This window comes from Neopelma chrysocephalum, unplaced genomic scaffold (genome assembly GCF_003984885.1).
Source record: "Neopelma chrysocephalum unplaced genomic scaffold, ASM398488v2 Primary Assembly neopelma1_87, whole genome shotgun sequence".
Taxonomy (NCBI): Eukaryota; Metazoa; Chordata; class Aves; order Passeriformes; family Pipridae; genus Neopelma; species Neopelma chrysocephalum.
The window spans coordinates 1,726,351-1,748,969 of NW_020897749.1; the positions used below are offsets into that span (position 1 = coordinate 1,726,351).

The 22,619-nt window shown below is 37.9% G+C and overlaps 1 protein-coding gene across 3 annotated transcripts in view; it reads right to left on the reverse strand.

Annotated features, from left to right (window-relative positions):
• Positions 1-2,718: 2,718 nt before the first annotated feature.
• The window catches only part of CADM2 (cell adhesion molecule 2), a 610,241-nt gene continuing 590,340 nt past the window's right edge, over positions 2,719-22,619 (reverse strand). For all 3 annotated transcript variants that reach the window (XM_027692565.1, XM_027692563.1, XM_027692564.1), the window contains 2 exons: positions 11,898-12,023; positions 2,719-10,321 (listed from right to left, as the gene is read on the reverse strand). In XM_027692565.1, coding sequence (XP_027548366.1) covers positions 10,203-10,321; positions 11,898-12,023 — 245 coding nt within the window. In that variant the 3' untranslated portion in view covers positions 2,719-10,202. The remainder of the gene's footprint in view (positions 10,322-11,897; positions 12,024-22,619) is intronic.

Genomic DNA, 22,619 nt, shown 5'->3' on the forward strand with positions numbered 1-22,619 from the left:
CACACACATTCCTTCACGGGGTGTGAATGAGAAAATGAATATGACAGCTCTTAGTCATGTTCCTATCTGCTGTTCTGGAGGGTAATCTCGTACCATGTTAGTGAGTGATGTATTTGAACTGGATCTGCATAGTATATGCATTTCTGTCTCTGAGATTAGCACTAGAAAGAGTGAAAATGCACCATAAAAATTACAGAATTATATGAAATATTCTATTTGTCCTGAGACAGGACTGTCTAATGCCGTCTAAAAGCTCTTGCAAATAGTATTTTTTTTATTTCTGTTGCTTGCATGTTCTATCCAACTTTATCAGTCAAGGTCCAAATTCTGATTTTCTTGTATTTTTTTTTCTTTGTATTCTATAAATTCCCACCACTCTATAAGTTCAATCAACTCAAAGTCCCTGAAGTGGGAAGCACTGCTTGTTTTCCAGGTGACGGCATCAGGTTTTTTTGGAGGCAGTTTCTTGCTGTTCAGTAGCTTTGTGATTCTGCTGGTTGGATCAGTTTCTTTCTGCACCTCTTTTAGCTAAATCTCTAGCAGTGAATACAGATTAAAAGGAGGGTAACGTGCTCCCCCTTTGCTCCTACACCCAGAGAGGGACAAACCTGTCTCCCATGTTCCTGGCATGTGCAAAGCTTTGCCTCCTGCCTCTGCTCCCTCTTTTCATCCATCCAGCTGGCACGGACCAGAGGATGTGCTCCCCCTCAGTACTCCAAGCAGGGATGGTTGCTATCCGTACCAGCTGACATCAGTGCTAATTTCCTGTAAGTTGCCACAGAATAAAGAAGAGGCCTCTTTCTAAAAAATCTTTCCGGCTTGCTTAAAAACACTCTCTGTCTTCTTTTCTTCCTGTGTGCAGCTTGAAGAATCAATAAGGCCTCAGCCTCTTAGCCCTGAGCAGCAGAGAAGCTATTGCTACAGACTCAGCAGGAGGAAGAGCTAGGGCAAGTAAGGAGCCCAGAGATAATCAAAAGTGCCCTCCCATGGCTCAGGATGTTGCCAAGTGCTTGGAGCAGAACCAGAAGGCAATATACTACAGTGCTTTGTCAAGGAAGGAATCATCTTCATTATCCCCACTTAATTATCTCCGAATTTCACTAATTGCACTTACCTTTACCTTACACTTACCAATAGGGCTTGGCCAAGTGATGCTCTATAATATCACTTTTGAAAAACTCTGTATATCTTCATATAGATACTTGAGGACTATTAAAAGGAGCAAGTTGCCTCTTTTACACATCAGTGTATAATGCCATGACAGTGTGGTACAGAGATTATGTGTTCAATGAAATCATTCTCAGTATTCAATGACATTTCAGGCAGCCTTTACAGTTTAAAAGAAACCCCGTTTGTTTCCCCTTACAGTATTCCTATTGAAAGCAAACAAACAAAGAACACCCCCCACAAAAACCCCAAACACCTCAAACCAAAAACCAACCAAACCAACCAAACACAAACCAAATCAAACCAGAAACCCATACAAAAAGGGACTCTTTTCATTTAATACCACAGGAAGTAGGGAAGAGGGGAGGTATTTTGTTGGCTGTTGATAAAAAAAATCCGTTAGTAGCATTTAAAAATTTAGGACTCTTTTTTTTTTTGAGGGAATCATGTGAGGGATATATCAGGTTAGAGTGATAACTGTAAGAATCTACTCTTGACCAGGGAAAGTCACAGAGCAAAGTGCAGTTCCCTTTGGGTAAACTTTTGGCTGATTAAGAAAACCAAGACAGTGCTGAAATTACAGCTAGAATGCAGAAAACTATTAATATGGGGTGGATTGCATCATTTGCTGGACTCTGTCATTTTGCTTGGGTACACTGAAGATTTCCAGCATAATTTGCCCTAAATCATGGGCACGTGACTTCGAGGATCATGTGGAAATCTGCATTGTTGCTGTATTTAAAAGGATTCTTATTGCACATTAAAAAATTGCTTCAGAGGACATATTTTGGTTTAGTGAAAAGAAGCAATAAAGATAAGAACAAATGCACTCAATGCAACAGCAACCTACATTTGTCAAATGCGTGCTTCATTTAGGTCACAGGAAAACTCTGCCATCAGAGAGGCTCAACAGCACTGGCATATCCTCAGCACAGAGGTACCAAACAGTGTCTCCCTCGGTATCTGGGACTCGTTTCTTTTTCATAAACACGAACCTGCTCAGAATTTCCTCTTCCCTGTGACATTTGTCTCTTTCCCTTTGAGACCAGTGGCCTTCTTGCCCTTTACAACAGCAACTCAAGCACAATAAGTGGTGTAGAAAACCTTGCATGAATTCTCTAGCTCCTTCAAGAGGGCTAATCCACCATTTAAGTCCCACAGGCTTAAATGCTTTTTCATCACTTGACCTCTTCATAGGGATGAATTTCTCCTACAGTGAGGACGGAATCCAACAGTTGTTACTTTGTCAGTCAGAAGAAACTATAAAGCAACACACAGTCAATAGTAAATAAACATCAAACAAAATAATAAAATTTGTAATTATCTGTAAAATACCAGTGTCTCATGGATTATTTTCTTGGATTACTGTTTAAAATCTCAGAAGCAATATTTTGAGAAGAATATGATTACAACCATTCTAGTGGAAACAGCAAAATATGCTCAGTGAACAGTCTGTGTGTACAGCCACTGGTCTAAATCAACTCAACTGCCAAACTGGCAAGCACCAGGCAATATGTAAAATGAATAGACAATTCAGAAATGTCCAACAGATAACTAAAATTGAAATTTTATTTTTTTTCAATAATATTCATCAGACAATTTTCTGACAAGACTTTTCTGAAAGATGAAGTGCAAATGGGAACCCTGTAAGAATGTTTAGAAGAATTGTACATGACATTTTTAAGCGCCACTAAGTACACATTGAATACTTTGTAAGTATATAGGCATAGCAACATGCAAGTGTCATGTACCCAACATTACAATATGCATTTTGTCTGCTCGAAGTTATTAATGAGGAAATAAAACGAAGTAAATGTGTCTTATCATCAGTGCAATATGTTTAATTCCTGTGGATTTTTTTTTTTACAGGTTAGCGGTTGTATTTCCGACCCATTCAAATATATCCTTCCCAGGGCCATAAACTTCCAGTGTAAGAGCAGAGTATACTGCAGTTCCTAGGAGAACACACTTACACTGACCATGAATAGATGAAGTTGTTATAGTCCTTTCACAAATTATACCTTATTATTTATTCTAGAAAACTTCCCGCTGAACTGAAGGTTTTTTGTGGCTATAAACTATCTAGACTAAAAGTAAAGGATGCACAAGGATTGCTTTATAATTCTTTTGAAAAAGAGCTAAATAGCAACTCAAACATGTGCATTAAGGACTTGAGCCTTATTCTCTTCAAATCAATAGGCATATTGTACTCAATTTTTATGGAAGCAGGACATATATGAATCCAGTAACCCATGAGCTCACTCTCTTGCCTCACTGTTTTGGCAGAAGCAGATGACTGTAGGTTATATTTGCATATTTTTATGGAAGCTATAGAGGGGTATAAGCAAATCTGCTTTCACTGAAAAAGGACAACTTGTGCAACTGCATATTTACTAACATTAATCAATATGCATAGAAAGGAGAGAAAGAGGAAATGATAAAGAAATCAACCCAGCAATTAAAGATTATTGTCCTCTTTATAATCAACACAAAGGATTGGTGATCATCCTTACCATTTTCTTTACAAGTTATTACTTTAAAATCCCTCCCTTTAAATCTATTATATAAACCCTTCAATATTTCATTTTGGAATAAGACAGAGAAAATTAGCATGTTTAGAAGAAAATAGCATTGGTGATTTTCAGCACTATGCATAAGGGCAGGCTAAGGCTGTCTGTTTGTGTTGAAATGTGAGATCAGAGCTCACACATGAAACACTGCTGGCTTGACCCTGAACACAGGGAAAGTGCTAAAGTGCTGACCCCAACAGGCTTGGCTTTGCACCTGAAATCTTAAAAAACAGAAGCAACAAAAATCCTTGAACTTTTCTTTAATAGTAGCTCAGACTGCTCCTTTTGGAGGAGATACTTTTTTTCCCCTCCCTCCTTTCCAATTAGATCGCTGCTTTTAGCCCAGTAGAGAATAAATGTTTTAAGACACAGAATGTGGAGGGCAGATCTACAGTAAACACAGAAGCCACATAGAATTTTTTTATTTATTTTTTTTTTTCCATCTACTGCAAGGCTCTGGAAGCCCCTAGTACTGTAAAGTCATCATATTGGCTTCACACGTTCTGTCTGGTTGTGAGTACATTAAACATTGCTGAAGAAAACGAACACAGCTTGACAACAAGATGATTCCTAGATGCTGGAAGAGTTCCCTTAAGGGCTGCTGGAAGCGCACAAGGCTTGGAGCATCCTGAGGATGTGGAGTGATACAGAAGTGTGCTGTTAAACCATGTTTGTACCCTTATTTTCTCCTGAGTTAAAAGAAGTGCAGAGTGCTGGGTTAGATTCCTCGATAGCAAGAAGGAACTGTGCTAGTTTCTATTAATGCACAAGGTCCGCTCTGAAAAACCAAGCAGGAAGTCCTACTCTTGAAAAGTTTCTACTCTGCTCTGTTGACATCAAAGGCTGCTCTATCCATTTAATTTTCTCCTACTGTTTGCAATAGTCCTTCTCTGTTCCCCACGCATTGAGTGTTTTTAATGTAAACATGCCCTGGCAATATTATGCTTAAATAAGTAAGAGACAAGTCAGGATATCTAAACAGTATTGATATTGCATATTTAATTCAAAAAGCTTGCATGTGCTTTTAAAAGTTTCTCTTCGTACCTGCACGCCTTACTGGTAAGAACTGTGTTGCAGTTGGATTGCACATCATTATCTAGTGCTGACTAAATATTGATGTGTTATAGCAGTTTATTTTTAAGCTGTTTGGGATGAATCCCCAGCCAGTGTAAATTGGCCCACATTTAAGGCAACAGAGTGAAGCTGATTTATACCAGCTGAGGCTGTGTCTTTATGCCCTGTTAAAAGCTCAAACTATCTCAAAATTAGTCAAGAACAGGGCAAGAATTATGAACCCAGGCAATATTTTTTTCTAGTTTTAACAGAAAAAAATAATACAGTGATACCATTTCAAGACTAAACCAAAGATTCTAGTAGTATTTAAAATGTATACAAATATCTCATAGCTAGTATTTAGACTAAGAGGTAGATGTCATATTCTAGGAACAGTATAGTGTGGAATGATGCTAATGGCAGTTTCTAAATACATGTATTTGCCTGTTACACAGGACACAAAGGAGGGTTATAGCAATGGCAACCACAAGAAGGCTTACAATATTCTTTCCTTCATTTGCTACTCTATATTATCTGTCTTTCAGTGCATTTCTTCTGGAAGGATATGATGGAAAAGTATCAAGAAGCAAAAAGCTCTGTAATACAAAACTTCATGTTTACAAAATGTTAGCTTTATAATTAAAGGCATCCTCTGTACTTTAATGGAAGCATTTTGTACTTACAATTTAACATTACCTGGGGTTACTGAGAAAGTAGTGGAAATTCCAGGTGAGGTGATTCAGCAAAATAGGGTTCAGAAGAATGCAGCTCTCTCTCTCTTTCTCTCTCTCTTTCTCTGTTGTTCATGCTAAAAATACCAGGGCATATGGCAGCATATTTCAGCATCTTAACATACTAGGTTCCCTTGAGGACAGAAAAAAAGAGGAAACTTGTGCTGTTGAGCCAGAAATAAGATTACAGAGCAGCATTGCCAGACAGAGTGCTGGCAGCCAAGCCATTAGCAGAGTCAGTGTCTTACTTTGCCTGAAGGTGTTTCAGTGATATTTAATGAGCCTCCAAGAAATGGAAAGCAAAGCTAGTGAGAATGAGGACTGGTATGAGCATTTTTATAAATTAGTTGTCATTGCAAGTAGAGGAATTACACATATTGCATTAGGATATCCACTGCTTGTATATGTACCTTCCACTTCTTCCTTGTGACTGTTAGGGGTCACCCCCTGCCTGAAATAATCAAAATGCATATTATAATTACACGGTTTTCCAATATCCATACACAGCAAGTACAAGATACTTACATGTAAGTACACTGTATTTACCTATATTTTTGCATAGTTTTTAGTGTGTACTTTGTGCCACTTAATAAAAAGCATTACTCGTTATTTTTGCTGTTGTTTGTTTTTCTCCATTAGACAGCTTATTAAATTAAAGTTGAAGTAGCTGGGATTTTTGGTATGTTCATCACAGATTACCAGTTCCTAGGAGTGTAGAGAATAGACATTTGGAGGAGTCTGGGTAAGCGGTGGGGGAAGCTGCGGTGTGAACATGAAGTTTTAAATCACCTCCTTAATTAAGAAATGCAATATCAGATTCACGATGCTAATTTAATAAACTTACCTTTAATTTGAATGGAATTGTAAAGGTAAGAACTCCATTTTCCTTTTGGTAACACTTTACAATAAGTGGCACTAAATTACACTATAACTGCTATGTTACAGGGAATTACATGTAACTACACTGTAACTGTTGAAATAGCTACTGTACATGTGCGTACATGGTAACTTCAGTGCTGTTACAATCATGAATTACATAATTACAGATGATTCTGTCCTTTCTTTTCATTGAAATAGTTATATATATATATATTATACTGCAATGAAAATACACAAGATGTTAACTTTCATGTCTTACTTAGAAAAGTTGGTTTTCTTCATGTATTCCTTTATAGAGGGAGTCTCAGTGCAAGACGAACCATCCTTAAGTAAATGTGGAAACTTTTTGAAGTGTTCTAGCTTAAACTCTGAGCCTCAAGTTAAACATCAGGTTCCTTAAACTGTCTCTTGGTTTGTCAGATGACGCTAAAAGAGTGGGATGATGCACCCCTTCTCTTCTGATGCACCGCTTTCTTGTTCAAAACATGAGAATGTTCTTGAAGCGTTAAAAAAAAAAAAGAATAAAATCTACATCAAAAAGTTTAAAAATAATCAGCAATCGACACTGTAAACAGTACACTGGCAGAAACTAGCTACCTGGTCTTGAGAAAACTACTCTGCAAGTTAAGTGTGGGAGAGGATGTCACCTACATCGTAACAAAGGTGGTTCCCATTCAGAGCCACACTCGATGGGCACCTCACACCGTAGTAAAAGCAATTTTTCAGAATGGGAACTTGGACAAAGGGAATGGACAACTGGCTTTTGGCCTACTTAATCTGATTGAGTTGATCATGCTGAGCCATGATTCTGCTTACAGAAAAGAGGGATGCCTCTTTACACCTAGTGTGGTAATTTCAACCCGTGAAAACCAGACAGGCCTGCAAAGTGCTACCCAGGTAGAATGCTCTGTGTGGGGTTTTTCACACCTGTGCTGGGCACAGATGCCAGGGACATCACCAGGTGCAAGATAACGGAAGATCAGCTGTGTTGAAAATGAGCACATGTGAGAAGTTTTAATTGAAAGCCAATGAAAAAAAAAAAACTATTTTAACAGTACAATTTGTATCAGTACAATTTCTATGTCTTTTTTTGCCAAGTTGAAATGCTGTTTCTATGCCACCGGAGAAAATGGTTGGAAATTGTTACCACGAGGCCAATTCTCCTTTGGAAGGTCCTACCTGACTTTGGCAGTGTAATGGTCCAAGTAGCAATCCTACTATTCAAACAAGCTGGAGTTAGGAAGAATGCAAAAAGTCGTAAACACCACGCAGGTGGGGAATTCCACGCGAGCAAATAAGGCTCTCATCCAGGGAAGCACTTATTTTTTAAGCATATGAATAGTGCCTTATACTCCAATGGAACTTCTCTGATGCCCAAAGCTGACTATGCACTTAAAAGCTTAGTTGAACTGGGCCCCAGGTCCTGAAATAAAAATTTGTCATAAGCGATACTGTACTGTAGCTAATGTAACTTACTGCTGTGACAAGAACCCATATTTTTGGTATTAAACTGAATAACTTCCTTTGCCAGCCTTTCACATGTGTATGTTTTGAAAGACATGAATATCTTGTAAACCTATACTAGTTTTCAATGTGTCTAGTAGCACCTACCTGGTTCTCTCAAACTACCATATTATATTAACATATTATTGCATTTTTCCACAGATGGGTATGGAGTGAACTGTAAAAACAAGCATGCAATCACATCAATGCAGACTTATTTCTTTAAAATGTCATACTGTATATGATTTATTATGTTAACACTCAACCACATCATATTATTTATGTCTGTATATTTTGAAAAAAAGTGCTGCTTTGATTGACGTCACCTTTTTTTCTTAGAAATTAACAAGATAAATGCTTCAACAAAAACAATTAAAATACTCTAATATTGTCCTTAAAAGGTTTATATTCTTCTGATAAATAATCTGACACAGCACCTTTATCTTCCATTTTACCATACTACATGATGTCGTACTCCAAACTCTCCCTTCCCCACACAAAAATAAAATCCCAGGAGAAAGTCCTTTACAGCAGACCATCATGCTTTTATGCTTCACAAATACAGCAACCAGAGAGAAATACTCTTTCGACAAAGGTGCAAAACGCAGGAGCAAAACAAGCTCCAACTAGGCTAACTCACGTTCTCCAGTGTAGAATCGTTCCCAAGAGCTGTTATGGCAACCTTTTCATTTCATTGGAAGAGGAAATAAGCCGATGGGCTTACAGTGTTTTGTTGTCATATTTAAGAGCATGTGATTTTTCAGCTGTCAATTACACAAAAAAATTTCAGAAATAATCCAAACAGAGACTTTCACTGTGGAGCTAAAAGCATGGCAGGAATTCTCTATCATTCACGGTGACATAAGTTTGTACCTCACAAAATGCATAGACAGGAATTTAATATAAAGAATTAGTCCATTTACTGTATACACAAAACATATATCTTTTGTTTTAACACTTCTATTTTTCTTTTTTTTCCTTTTTTTTTTTTTTAATTTTTTTTTTGGCAAACCAACATAGAGAAGCAGCTCTGGAACTGCCAAATTAAAAATTGAGAATTTTAGCAACTCAATAGTATTTTTTAAGGATAGTAATCAAATGTGGTTGTAATTTAAAACCTGAGGCTGTGCACTGGTTGTTAGCTTAAAACTACCTTTCCATATAACATTGTGCTTCCATTGTATAACAAAGAAAAAATTAACAAGAACTAGAAAAGTTTGCTGCTGAACAGTGCTAGGACATACAGACAAAAAAATACTAACACATGTTATCTACTCAGAATATTGATTTGAGTCATATCTAAAGAGATATAATGGACATTAGAAAATGCTTACTTGTGACTGACAGCTACTGCCAAAAAAAGTTGAATATGTATCAAATAATGTTTAATTGAATTTATTATATGCACTATATACAGATACTAAAATGCCTTGCAGTTGTGTCCCATGAACACTTCAAATTTGAGTAGGCAGGTGAGTTCATGTTTAGCAAATAAATTATAAAAACATAAATTACTCAGAAAGTTCTCTAATCTTCGTGATTCCAAAAGCCAGTAAAAGGGTAGGACAAATTGTTTCAAATAAAGCACTATTATCTAACTTTGCAGAATCTGTATAGCTATTCAGCATGTTTTCACCACTGAAACATGGCATTGTTATCAAGGTACCACTTCAATCATAACAAAACAAAACAAAACAAAACAAAAAATTCACTGGACTGATCTGTTTTTCCACCAAATCCAAACGTAAAGGAAACTATACTAAACAGACTTCAAATTGTGTTTCCAAGGGCATACGTTTCAAAAACAAGTTGCTTTTTGAATTATAGATAGACATGTATAAAACATTCTTTGTAAACCTCTAATCTTAGACTTAACATTTTCTGTAAGTACATTAGGACCTTACCTAATAGTATTCGTTATGAATTTTGTTCTATGACGTACTAGTAGGGACATGATAAAAGAAAACCGAAAAAGAAAGCTGCATAACATTTAAAAATGTAGAAAACTTGGATTAAGATGATGATTAACATTGTTAAGGCTGTATATTCAAGCACTGTATGTTAAGAGAGCAGTGGATATGATTTTTAGGCAATAAGAAATGTCCTGTTTTACGCATGATACTGTAATTATAGAATGATGATGTCAGCAGCTGATTGTTGGCATAAACTGGCTACTTATAGCAGGTATGCGAGTTAATAAAGATAGCAGAAGATGGCAGAAATGAATTCTGAGAAATGATAGCCAGTTTTCTCCAGCAGTCAGCCTGATAAGTAAAACTCCAAGATTCTAGCTCTGCATCTAAATGAAATACTCTTTTTTCTCCTCTGCATTGACTTGGCTGCCTTCTGCATTGATAATGGCTGTGTCGGCATCAGGTGCATCTTCAGCTCCTTTTGCTTCATTTGTTAAATATGTTCCTACAGGAATCAGTACAACAGGAAAGAAAAAAGAAGAAGAAAGATTAGGTTTTTTTTTTTTTTTTTAGCTTTACGCTACATTATAGGAAGTACATTTCTAACAATGCTCTGATTATTTCATGAACGGACAAATATTTTTACACAGTTTTAGTATGCATCATAAAGGTATGCTCAGTTTTCTCATCTGCCTAAGAAATACTTACTCTTTTTATACTGCTAATGCACATACACAAACTCTATTACATCCACAATAAATTAAGGAAATATTTTAATAAAAATCCACTTTATCTAACTGCACTAATAAGCAATATATTTTGCAGTTCTAGAACAAGTGATAAAACTTTGGTTGTTTCATGGAGTAATTACCCATCAAAACCAAACTAACTTTGAAGACTTAGATATTCATAAACTTTTTTTTTTATTATTTTATTTTATTTTAATGGCCACTGATTATTTGTATTTCTGTTCTGTCTTGATCATAGCTATGCTTTATTTTTACAGAATTGTATCATAGTAGTTTCCAAGAATTACAAAATTAAGGCAGTTTTATTAACTGAACCAACTCACATTATATTATCACAGCTATTTTTATGCTCTGGATATGAATAAAAAGAATTGGGTACAATAGTCAACTTTCCCTTTGTGAAAAGCATTATTTACGTTGGCATAAGAAGTAAAACTCTTCATTCAGAAAAGTAAAACAAAAGAGACACACTTTCATTGGCTCATTAAAAAAAATAAATCTTGGTTTTCCCTCACACAGTCCAATCAAATTAAAAAGATGTCTTTATGAGCTTATGTTTGCTAGGCATATGATTATCTAACATGAGATTTAATGAATTAATATCAAAACTTATCCTCTCTTCATTCCTTTTTAAAATTCTTTTGAGGGGACTGACATGGAATCAACTGACTTTTAAGAACAGGTCTACAAGACATGCAGAGGTTAAATCTCAAGAAATGATTTTGGAATTAACCAGGTCAAAATCAAATCATAGAGAAGTCAGAAATCAGTGTCACTCCATCCCTGTCATCTTTAAGGGCAGAGGGGACTGAAAATGAAAAGAGCAGAATTTTTATGGTGAAATCACTGAATAAAGTAAATCTTGCCCCAGGAATTAAACCCTTATTCCAGAGGGATCCTTGATAAACTGATTTGAAAATTCACCACCGGTTTCTAATATTATCTTTTGAATACAAATTTAAAATATCAGCATAATTTATTGAAATGAAAAGTCTTGTTCAGTTGACATATATATATATATATTGAGAATTGATATATAAAACTATGAGATCATGTAATCAAGTGTCTAAGTTAAGGGCCTAAACCAAGGGGCAACCTTACCTCTTAGCTTCTCTAAACAACTGACTTATAAGATGATGTGTCCTTTGCCTTAGCCAGTCCACTGGATAACGGGTCAAAATTCACAGGGGCTTCACTTGCAACTGGACTGTGAACTCAGCTCTTTTATTCAAACCATTTAGCAGATGGGGGAAGGCGAAAGGGAATGGCACTCCCAGGGGAATTCATGCCTTGCTTCCAAAAGTGACGAAACTTCCGTTAAACTTGTCCTACCTTTATGTCTTGCCAGGTATCGACCAAGGAGAATTATAGAACATAGCGTTACAAAGACAACTACAGCCACTATTCCTCCTATAAGAGCGTGGTCAGGTCCGGTCTGTCCAGCCAGAGCGTTCGGATCTAGAGGGAGAAACAAAAAGCAAGAGTGGTCCTACACAGACAAAATATGACGGGAAAATTCAGAATACCAAGCTTTATACTGATCATCCTGAAAATAGGGCATTTCCTTCTTTAATATTCAGCATGGTTATTCCCACTGTTACCCCCAGTAACTTATCAACAACACAGTGCTGCTTGTATTCCCAGATTGTTAAAACCCTGAGGACATCATTGTTACAAAAAATATTACCTTATTCTTCTTTCGGCAGAGGTTATTAAATGGGAAAGGTTTCTAGTTTTGTCCTCACCATTTTACAACTGAAAACCTGGCCATAGCTATTTATAGAAGGAAAAACAAGGAACTGAGAATTGGGGATTGGATAGCATCAGCAGAATAGTGTCTGCATAATACATAATTTATAGAATTGATTCTCAGTGGGGAACCCTTATATATTCTTTTCTCTTCATTCCTATCCTATTGCACCAGAAATAAAAAGGTAGATAAAGTGCAGCCGTGCCAAGTTCCTCTGCACATGGCTGAGTCTGCATGAATTTGGTCAGATAAAGGTATCAGGCAACCTGAAGGATCATCATTCAGCCTCAAGTGACAGTTTGTGAACTTACTACGACTGCTCGATTAATACCCAATGTGAGTAAGCCTGCAATAGATATAACCATGTATTAGCAGGCTCATTTTACTAACTCTGTTCTGAGCTCTAGGAATACTGTCAGATTCAAGCTTTCTGTGCTGGTCACGAGCCTGTTACATTGCCTGATGCTTCACAAAAGTTGCAAAGAAGCAATCATGGGAAATGGCACTACTTAGCGGTGAGTAATTCTGTGGAGCTTTTCAACAGTGAACCAGCAACCCGTGACTGTTGACACACCAGATATATGCAGAAGAAGGTAAAAATTCAATCTAAGGATCACGGTAAGATTTCTATTATAATGAAAATGCCTCTGCTATGAAGTAATAGCAACTGTCTGAAGATGCTATTAGCATGTACTGTGGGCTGCAATCAGTCCACTCTCACTGCTTCAAGGGCATTTCCCTTGTATGAGCTGTTTATAGCCCACAAATAGTTTGCAAACAACTTCTTTGCTTTGCAAAAGGGAAAGGCAGGAAACATATTTACACAGAAAAGAGGACGAGTCCCTGAAGATGATTAGAAGGGCCTCTGATACTGCTGGGGCAGTGTGATTCCATAATACCACAATCACAGTCTGCTGACCATGATCATTGTGTAGCAGCAGAATGTATGGGTACATCTGGTGTGGGAATCTCATGAGGTTTAACAATGCCAAGTGCGGGGTCCAGCACCTGGGTAGGGGCAATGCCCGCTATCAACACAGGCTGGAAGATGAACAGATCAAGAGCAGCCCTTCTGAGAAGGACCTGGGGGGTGCTGGTGGATGAGAGACTGGACGTGACCCAGCCATGTTTGCTGGCAGCCCAGAAAGCCAATTGTATCCTAGGCTGATCCCACAGTGTGGGCAGGAGGTGAGGGAGGGGATTGTGCCCCTCTGCTCTGCCCTGGGGAGATCCCACCTGCAGTTCTGCCTCCAGGTCTGGGGTCCCCTGCACAGGAAGGACATGGACCTGTTGGAGCGAGTCCAGAGGAGGGCCACCAACATTAATAGAGGCATGGAGCACCTCTCCTATGAGGAAAGGCTGAGAGAATTAGTATTATTCAACCTGGAGAAGAGAAGGCTTGAGGGTGGCATAATTGGGGCCTTCCATTACCTGAAGGGAGCCTATGAGAAAGATGGAGAGGGACTATTTACAAGAGGATGTAATGATATGACAAGGGGAAATGGCCTTAAACTGAGAGATATTAGTTTTAAATTAGATACTAGGAAAAAATTCTTTACTGTGAGGGTGGTGAGGCACCGGAAGAGGTTGCCCAGAGAAGCTGTGGATGCCCCATCCCTGAAAGCGTTCAAAGCCAGGATGGATGGGGCTTTATGCAACCTGGTCTAGAGGAAGGTGTCCCTGCCCACGGAACTAGATGATCTTTGTGGTCCCTTCCAACTCAAGACATTCTATGATCTACGAACATACAAGTGTACATAAATATAATGTTATATAAATAAAAGAATCATGTTTCCCCCTCCTTTTGTAATCTGTGAGGCATTCTGAAACCACACTTCCAGGTTTGCTGGAGCACAGAGTGGTACGGCCACTGTTACAGATTCAGTTCTGCTCTTTGCACTCACTGGGTTCATCAGACATGACTGTCACTTGTTGCTGGCTTTCAGAGCTCCCACATTGTTCTCTTCTGGCTGCCAAGAGGGCTTTGGGGAAGCTGACCACATCATGTGGACATGATGGCAAGTAGTAGGTTTAGGGCCTCAAAAAAAGCTACAAACACCTTATAAAGTCAGCTGTGGCTGCTCCCTCCTCCATCTCCACAGAGCTCCTGGTATGGTGCTGTTGTTGGTATGCTGAGCACACATAATCAGTCCAAGGGCACTTAGGCTCTGTTTTGATGATTAAAACTGAACCCCGAGTTCTGTGCACCAGCAGACTCACGGGGTGAAGCAAGAATGCTGAAGCACTGCCTTGGCACAGCAAGAGCTTGGAGCGTGCTGCCATCCTCTCCCGTGCCTTGCAGGGGCTTTGTTTTCCGAGAGGAGCGAGGAGGAGGCGACTGGTCACTTGATAAGATGAGAGGTGACAGCTTGCTGCAGGAATGTCAGCCTGGTTGAGCCACCGAGAAAATTCCTCCTTTTGTGGTGCCTGTGGCAATGTTGAGGTAAACCTCCTCCCTGCAGCACGAAGGGTTCTGAGGACCAGGTCCTGTGTGTGACCTGCAGGAGATGCTCTTCTACAATGCTGGGTCAGGAGCAGCCAGAACATGTTTTCCCAATAAAAACTAACTACTCCTGCTGGTTTACTGGCAGTAACATAAAAGAACGAAAGGAGATATTTCAAGGGATAATAAACTTCCTGATGCAGATGATAATCCAGACAAGGGTTAGCACAGAACTTCAGAGGTATTTTTTGAAAAGCTGATTGAAGTGCACAGCCTTACCTCAATACCCTGATTTACAGTGTATGTCCTCTGCGAGCTTTAATAAACATTATAGATAAAAATCCTCACAATACACTGAGATGAGTACTCCTCTCTATTTTCATCCTGTATATAGTGACTCACTCCTCCTCTGACATACCTGATGTGACTACATGAAGTGACCTAAAGCCAGCATAAACATAAGATTTCCACCTAATAGCATAGATTAATGAGATTATAATGTGCTATAGGTTGAATTTTTTAACATTAAAATTAATGTAGGTATTCATTGGATTGCAAAAGCAGTATTATATATTTTGCTATAATCTCAACCTTGCTATCAAGGTCAAATTATATTGGTTAGCATTCCTAGCGAAGTTTGTCCAGGAAAAACTTATACATGACCTATTACCAATGTACAATATTATACATATTATAATAATATATATTACCAATGAACAGTTTATTTATTGAAAAGAAAAAAGGAAAGGAAGGAGAGGAAGGGAAAGATGGAGAAGAAGGAAATGAAGATTGTTAAATGTGGCCAACGTTTTCTTGGGAAACAAGCATTTTTTTGTCTCAAAATGAAAACCTGTACAACATAAACAATATTCTGAACAGGAAGCGTACCTCATGAATAGTCTCCTCATTGAAAAATAATGTTAGCATTAAATATAAATATGCTCTACATTATGCATACAGAGTAATGCACTATACTTTTGCCTTTCATGAAGTGACCTAAGCCCCATGAGTGAATTATAGATCTGGGGATATCTATCATCGTATAAATAATTTCTATGTCAAAATGTGCCTGAACAGTATTTGAAAAATAGAAATACAGGGATTTGGAAACTATGCCTTTTTGTATTTTAGGTATCTATACAGCATTATACATACTTAGAATCCAGCTGTTTCCATTAAAAAAAAATTAGATTACACTGTTACTGTTTCACATATATACTGGGTTTTTCCTGCATGACCACAGGCAGCTACAGTAGTCATGGTCTGAAACAGTGAAATTACAATTTTGCAATCTGATCTTCATCAAAGATCAGTTCTTCTTCTGTTTATTTCATCTTTTGATGAGACTAAGAAAATCTTATAGAAAGATAATGACACAGAAGCTCATAATTCTCTTTTATTTGCTTTTGTTCTAAATTTAGGAAGCCTCTTCAAAGTACTGATTGCTGATGCTGTGAAGATGTACCCATTTTCAGTTTCTGGGGTTTGGCCATTACTGTTTGTTCACAAACAGTGAATACACTTAAACGAAATAACACACATTTAAATTAAATAACACTCTTAAAATGACTAAGAGTGGAAAAAAAAAATGTATCGTTCATCAGGAAATAAAACACATCAGGCAAATCTTAGACCCATTAAATAAGTAGATATGAGCTTTTATGACCTGCTGACAAAGTTTCAGTGTAGAATATTTTAATATGAATTCACACTTTAGTTAAGCAGAGAAATTTTGGAACAGTTTTTCATGCTTTTGCATAAAGTATATGTTAATTATTCATCTAATTTCAGTTTCTTCATGCATAAGTTTCCTTCTTATTTATGCATAGTTGACTTGACTGAGCAGGCTGCAGGAAAGGGTCAGATAACCCTTTCCTGAGCCAAGGCAGAACAAGTACATTTGTGAATGCTGAAATGGCATATTTTTGGGAATACATGTTCAAGTGGTCCCCTCTACTGCAGAACTTTATCAACATGTATTTTTATCTCACACCTGATTTTTTTTAAAAAAAATCACTCTGAGATGACCCAGGTTTGAGGCATCCTTTATTTTAGCCATTTCTACTAAAAGAAAAACTGGAAATAAAGGTCCTAATTTGCTGTGGAGCTTAAATAGCATTCATAAAATGAAGAGATATAAGTATATGTATTATTCATAAATGACTGTTCCTTAAGGCTGGGAAAAGAACAGGGATGTCCCATTTCTCACAGAAGGACTGAAACCACCAACCTACAGTCACTTTTACTGATTTCATGAATAATCAATTGCTGTGGCACAGTAGAATCACTCCAGCAAGGGATCCTGGGGCTCCATGTTACAATTTGGTGGAAAAATCTCTTCAAATGACTCCTGCTTCTTTCCCTATATTCAGGGTCTTTCTGTCACCCCCAGTACAACTTGCCAACACATCACACTCTTGCAAAAGCAATTGTGTGAAGGACCTGGCTCAAAATCAGATCAGTAAAGCAATGTGCATTTTAGGGTGGAGAAACCCAAAAAGTACGAAAATTAAATAAATTACTCTGTTATATATGAGAGGCTGTTGAATTGGTGCAGACAGGAGTGAAAAGGAGTGGTGGGAGACAGCAAACATTTCTGGAGAGAATCTGTCAAGGAACCACAAATTATGAGGAATCTACAACTGCACTACTTTCAAGTGCTCTGGCCAGCAGAGACCAAACTGCAAAAAACTATGGAAAGCAAGTAGTTTTGGGTTTTGTGGAGTCCACCAGTGAATGTAAGTTACATTAGGAATATCACCCACTGACATTTCCCTGCATGTCAGCTTGATTTCCTAAGGAGAGATACCTTGTGTGATCACGCTCTCACTCTCTCCAAATTACTTAAGAACCATGGATCCATTACAGCAAGTTTTAAGAGGCAGTAAAGATCTCAAGATTATTGTTTTCCTATAACTAACCTGAGAGCACAGGTTACAGCAGGAGCTCAGACCGTATTAGATATCAGGGAATGTGTAAGATAGATACCTTTATAAAAACCCTAACAGAGACAAAAGTTTCAGTCAAAATCTCTGCCCAAGAATCAATTTTTCATTAGAGTTCTCTAATTTTTCATTAGAGTTGTGTCTCCATTGCAAATACTTTAGTGCCCAATATGGCAAAGATCCTGTTTGAGGCTTTTCACATGGTTAGGTGGCATTTATAACATCTGAGCCTTTCCTACATCACCTTTTTCCCCTTTCTTCTAAAACCTACCCTTCCTGCTTCTCTTCCCTCCTGTCTCATAAGGGGTCAGCTCACACTGCAGGATTTCTATAATTCAGCTAAAAAGGCAGTCAGCCACGAGGCATCTCATGGAAACCAGAGGAGATTTCCTTCTGCAGCTTATGCCACAAACTTGGGTTTTAAAATGTAGTTAGACAAATATAATCAGCCAGATTTAGACATAGGACCCATATGATATTTAACTGTCCCACCAATGCAAATTTTGGGAAAAAAAGTAAGATTTAAACCAAACCAAACTAACCAAATAAAAAAACCCCGACAGCAAAACCAAAGAAATCCCAAAACCTCAAAAACAGAACCTCAGTGATTTGGTCTTACATCAGTAGGAAAAAAGATTGAAGTAGGAATTTTCTCACAATATGGATAGAAAGTTAGACTGAAGTGATAGCTGACAAGGTATTTGCCTTAGGAAAAGTGGCAGTAGTGTTCTCTGTGATAAATGCTGGTAAGTAGAATTTACCCACTTTAGCATCTTAATTTGGGCACCCCGGAGTTCAATTTCCCCTGCCTGGCCTAGAGTGCTGAAATAGGTACTTTTAATCTCCTTTTGTAATATACTACTAACCACCAAAATAAATGTACGTGAAACTTGTTAAGGAGGAAAAGAAAGTTTCTGCACCTTCATTTAAATTGCAAAGAGTAGCTGCCCAAAGGGGCCGGTTGCAAAATTCATTGAAAATGTGTTTTGTTATTAACTGATTCCTAACTTAAAATATGTGACAAGCTCCTTTTTTCCTTCAGTGCCTGAAGCAAAGAAGAACAGTGTACTAATATACAGCATATACAAACTGCTATTTTAATAGTAGAGCATCATCAACCATACAGAAGACAGGCAAGGAAAAAGTTTACTTGTAAATCTTCAAAGGAATTGATACCCTTTTCTTCCCATGTTACTGCAGTAGTACATTTGGCCCATTTTGCCTCTTTTTTTTTTTTCACAGTACTGAATTATATATACATTCCTATTAAGAAGGGCCCACATCCCAGAAGGGTAAGTCCCACACTAATGTTTCAGCAGCTGAAAACCACAGCTCCTTTTGAAGAGCTCGTGTTGTTCTCGTGAATCTCAGACTTTCTTCAGTGGTGAGAAAAACCCAAGTGTCTTCTGATGTGTATTTGTGAGTAGGTAGGTGGCCCCTTTCATAGTGAATAAAAGCGTTACTCTTACCTATTGATTTTGTAAATGTATTTTTTTTAAATGCTTGGAAGAGAACTGTATACCTACAATGTTAAGATGAAAAGTTTAACAATAATTTTCAGGGTCCTTAGAGCCTTCTTCCAGATTTTGTGCCTGTGTCATTGACATGGGGTTTTTTTAAGATTTTTTTTTTTTAAATGCTGCTTTAAAAGGGAACAGTTCCTCTAATTAGAGCACATAAAAGATTTTTCTATTGACAACATTATATTTTTGGCTGTCAATAAACTCATTAATTGCTTCAGACTTTGTCTTAGAAATAAAAGGATCTGAAATCTGCAATTTTTTGTCTTCATCTTATTTCCTGTAGAGGATAATTAGGTCAGTTCTGGGTCTGAAGAAATACTTGTAGCCCATCCAGCTATAACTTCTTTCTACTGAAACAGGAGACTGTAGGGAAAGAGACAACTGGCACAGATGACATGAGAATTTCCCTGTTAAGTTGAATGAGTTGACTGTTCCAGCATTTTAATTTTCATCTTCCAGTGAAGTTCCAGAATGCTCAGTGCCTTCATTGCAGAAAACAAAAAATAGCAGACTGAAGTTTGGAAACATCTACCTATTAGATATTAAAAAAAACAAAAAACAAAACAAAAAACCATCTCTACCTAGAAAATCAATAAATATAAGAGGATCCCTGCTCTTCTTGGTTTTCTTCACCAGAAAAAGGCCAGAGACCAGATGGAGTAGGTGTGTGCACAACTCCTTTTCCTGTCACCAGAAGTTAATTATCTCTATAAATATTAAACCATTCCCTAATTAACACAGAAACTGGAAATGCCAACGTCCTTTTCTGCTCCCTTCCTCGTAGTACCTTTTAGTTGTGGCTTTCGGCTGCTTCCTACAGACTTTGGTTTGCTGGAGAAAACGCGAACACGACTGTGTGGGAAGGGATCATGGCACAAGTGCTCTGTGGAATTTGCTGAGCGTGGGCATCTGTTGCTGGCTGCCACTGCAAGGGCTGGGGCCAGGCACTCAGATGGTCTCTGGCAGCCTTATCTTTCACATACTGTGAGAAAGCAACTCATTATCACCATAACTACACACCAGGAACTATGGTGAGACTGCTAAGAGAGTGATCGCTAAAGCACTTAAGGAAGTTACTCTGCTAAATTAAGGAAGTCCCAATAGCTTAAGACTAGCAGAAAGTAGCATAATATTCCCACTGTGACCTCTTTGCCACCTTGTTTTTTGTGATGTTATGTGAACTCCCTCACAGATTGCTTCTCAGAGCTAATCAGCGAGAGCTCAAATAATAAATACCGCCTCAAGTAAGCAGTGGAGGAAAGACATACTTTCAGTTAAGAAACGGCATGAAACAAATGGATGGAGAGGATCAGTGAAGTGGAGAGAGAGAGAGATGGCAGAAGCTGGGGAGGAGAAGGCTTTCTCACCAGTAAAGCAGAGCCACACACATGAAGTTAGCCAAGAACAGGTACGGTTGCATAAGGATCAGAGAGGCAGTAACAGATTCACAGTTGTACAAGGTACAGTGTACTGAATACGTTCATGAGAGTTTTAAAACCAAGAAGGGCAGATTCAATTTAATTGAAGAACAGCTCTAATTAAAACTTAGTCTGTGGTGGAAGAAAACCTATTGTTCAAATGAATTCTTTATGCTTGTCATACTAATTTTTTCTTACCAAATCAGATTAGAATAATTATAAGCCTATAATGACATCAAAACACCCCAGTAAACCAGCCACTTACAGCCAGAATCTGACACCTTATTCATGCTGAATAGTAATTTAATCTGTCATGGGATTACTCAGAATGAGTAATTGTAACAGAAATTCTTCTTTGGCAGTTAGTAGTATATTTTATCTGTCAATATATCTCCGGAAGATTAGCCAGGCATATTTGAGGTTAGGGTAACTGATCCAAGACAGGATGTTGACTGATCCAGCTCATCTCAGAAAGAGAGATGTGAGAGACATTAGCGGAGACAGTCTGTGGTAATGCACAGAGTAACTGAAAAGAGGAGTAAATTATTGATAAGAAAGTGTGCACCACTGTGAATACGTGAGGCATCTTCTATAGCTGCTCTAATTAGGGCATAAAATCTTTTGCAAAATTTTTGGGACAGCAGTAACATCCATTTGTGAAGTTTCTGCCCAAAAAATAAAACTATCTTCAATTTGTTTGAATTTTAGCCTCTGGCTTAATCGAATGCTATCCATTCTTCATGTCAACAATATTTTCCCCATTTAATAATGACATGCTTGATGGAATCCAATAGCTTAACCAAATTCTCCTGTGGGAACATTAAGACTGTTGTTTTCAGATGCCTTAAAGTTAAATACCATCCAGCTATTAGTAAGACACTGTTTGCTCTTCATGCCATTGATTGGTAACGGATTTGCTAAGAATAACATTGATCTTTGCTTTCCTGAAGCCTTTCTGTATTCATAAAAAAATAAAGCCCCAGATTTTGGTTTATGGGCGTGGTTTTTTTTTTTAATCTTGGCAGCATGAATTCATTTCCAGCAGCATGATCCCTACTGTCAGCACCACTAGCTGCAAGGCATCCAGATTCTACCAAGGGGGTCACATCCACACCAGTTTCCACGGATTCATTTCCTACCTTCTCCTGGGACTGAAAAATCAGAGGTCCACTGTAATTACTATGTATATTTCAGATTAAATAAATGTGATAAAAGCCTCCATCTGGCTGTTGATCAAATGTGCAGAGGCAGGCTGATTTTCAGTGACATATTACAATATGTCTCTTGTAACAGTCCCTAATGCCATCCTGTAAATTACTTACATTTGGGATTACTTGACTACGGCAGACAGAAATATTACTCACTGTTTAAGTGCTGCCTACTGGGAGTATGGGAGACTCGGTCTAATCTTAAAGTTGTTAAGCAAAGCATTAAGAAATAATGGGGCCATGTTTATTTTACTAAATGCTGATTGTGCTCACACTATTTGAAGATGGCAAACCCAATTTAATAGCAGCCTGAGCTTGTTCCTGATGCTGGAAAGCTGTAGAAAGTCTAACACTGGGGAAATAAATGTAAGTAGTGTGCTGGAACAGTTCTTGAGGAGAACTTTAAAAATCAGACAAGTCTGCAAAATGTGCCAATAGTGTCAAATTATACACTATCTGCAGCAAAAGAAATGCAGGCCTCTCTCTGAACAGAAATTCAGGGGTTCAGGGCCTTCCCTTAAAGAAAAATCCCAACCAGCCAATTCAAAAAGAAACAATACAATTTTCAAGGGAAAAAATAAAAAATAAATTTCACCATTTACTCTACAGCTCTCCTTGCAGTGGTGGCTGCAACATGCGGAGAGTCAAAATTCAGTACATTGCTGAAGGTCTTCTAAAAACTTACAGTAAGAAAGAAAAGCTGGGCAAAAATGTCTGGAGGATATTCACAGAGCAACAAATTGTGGTTAAAAGGGCTGTTCTTATGA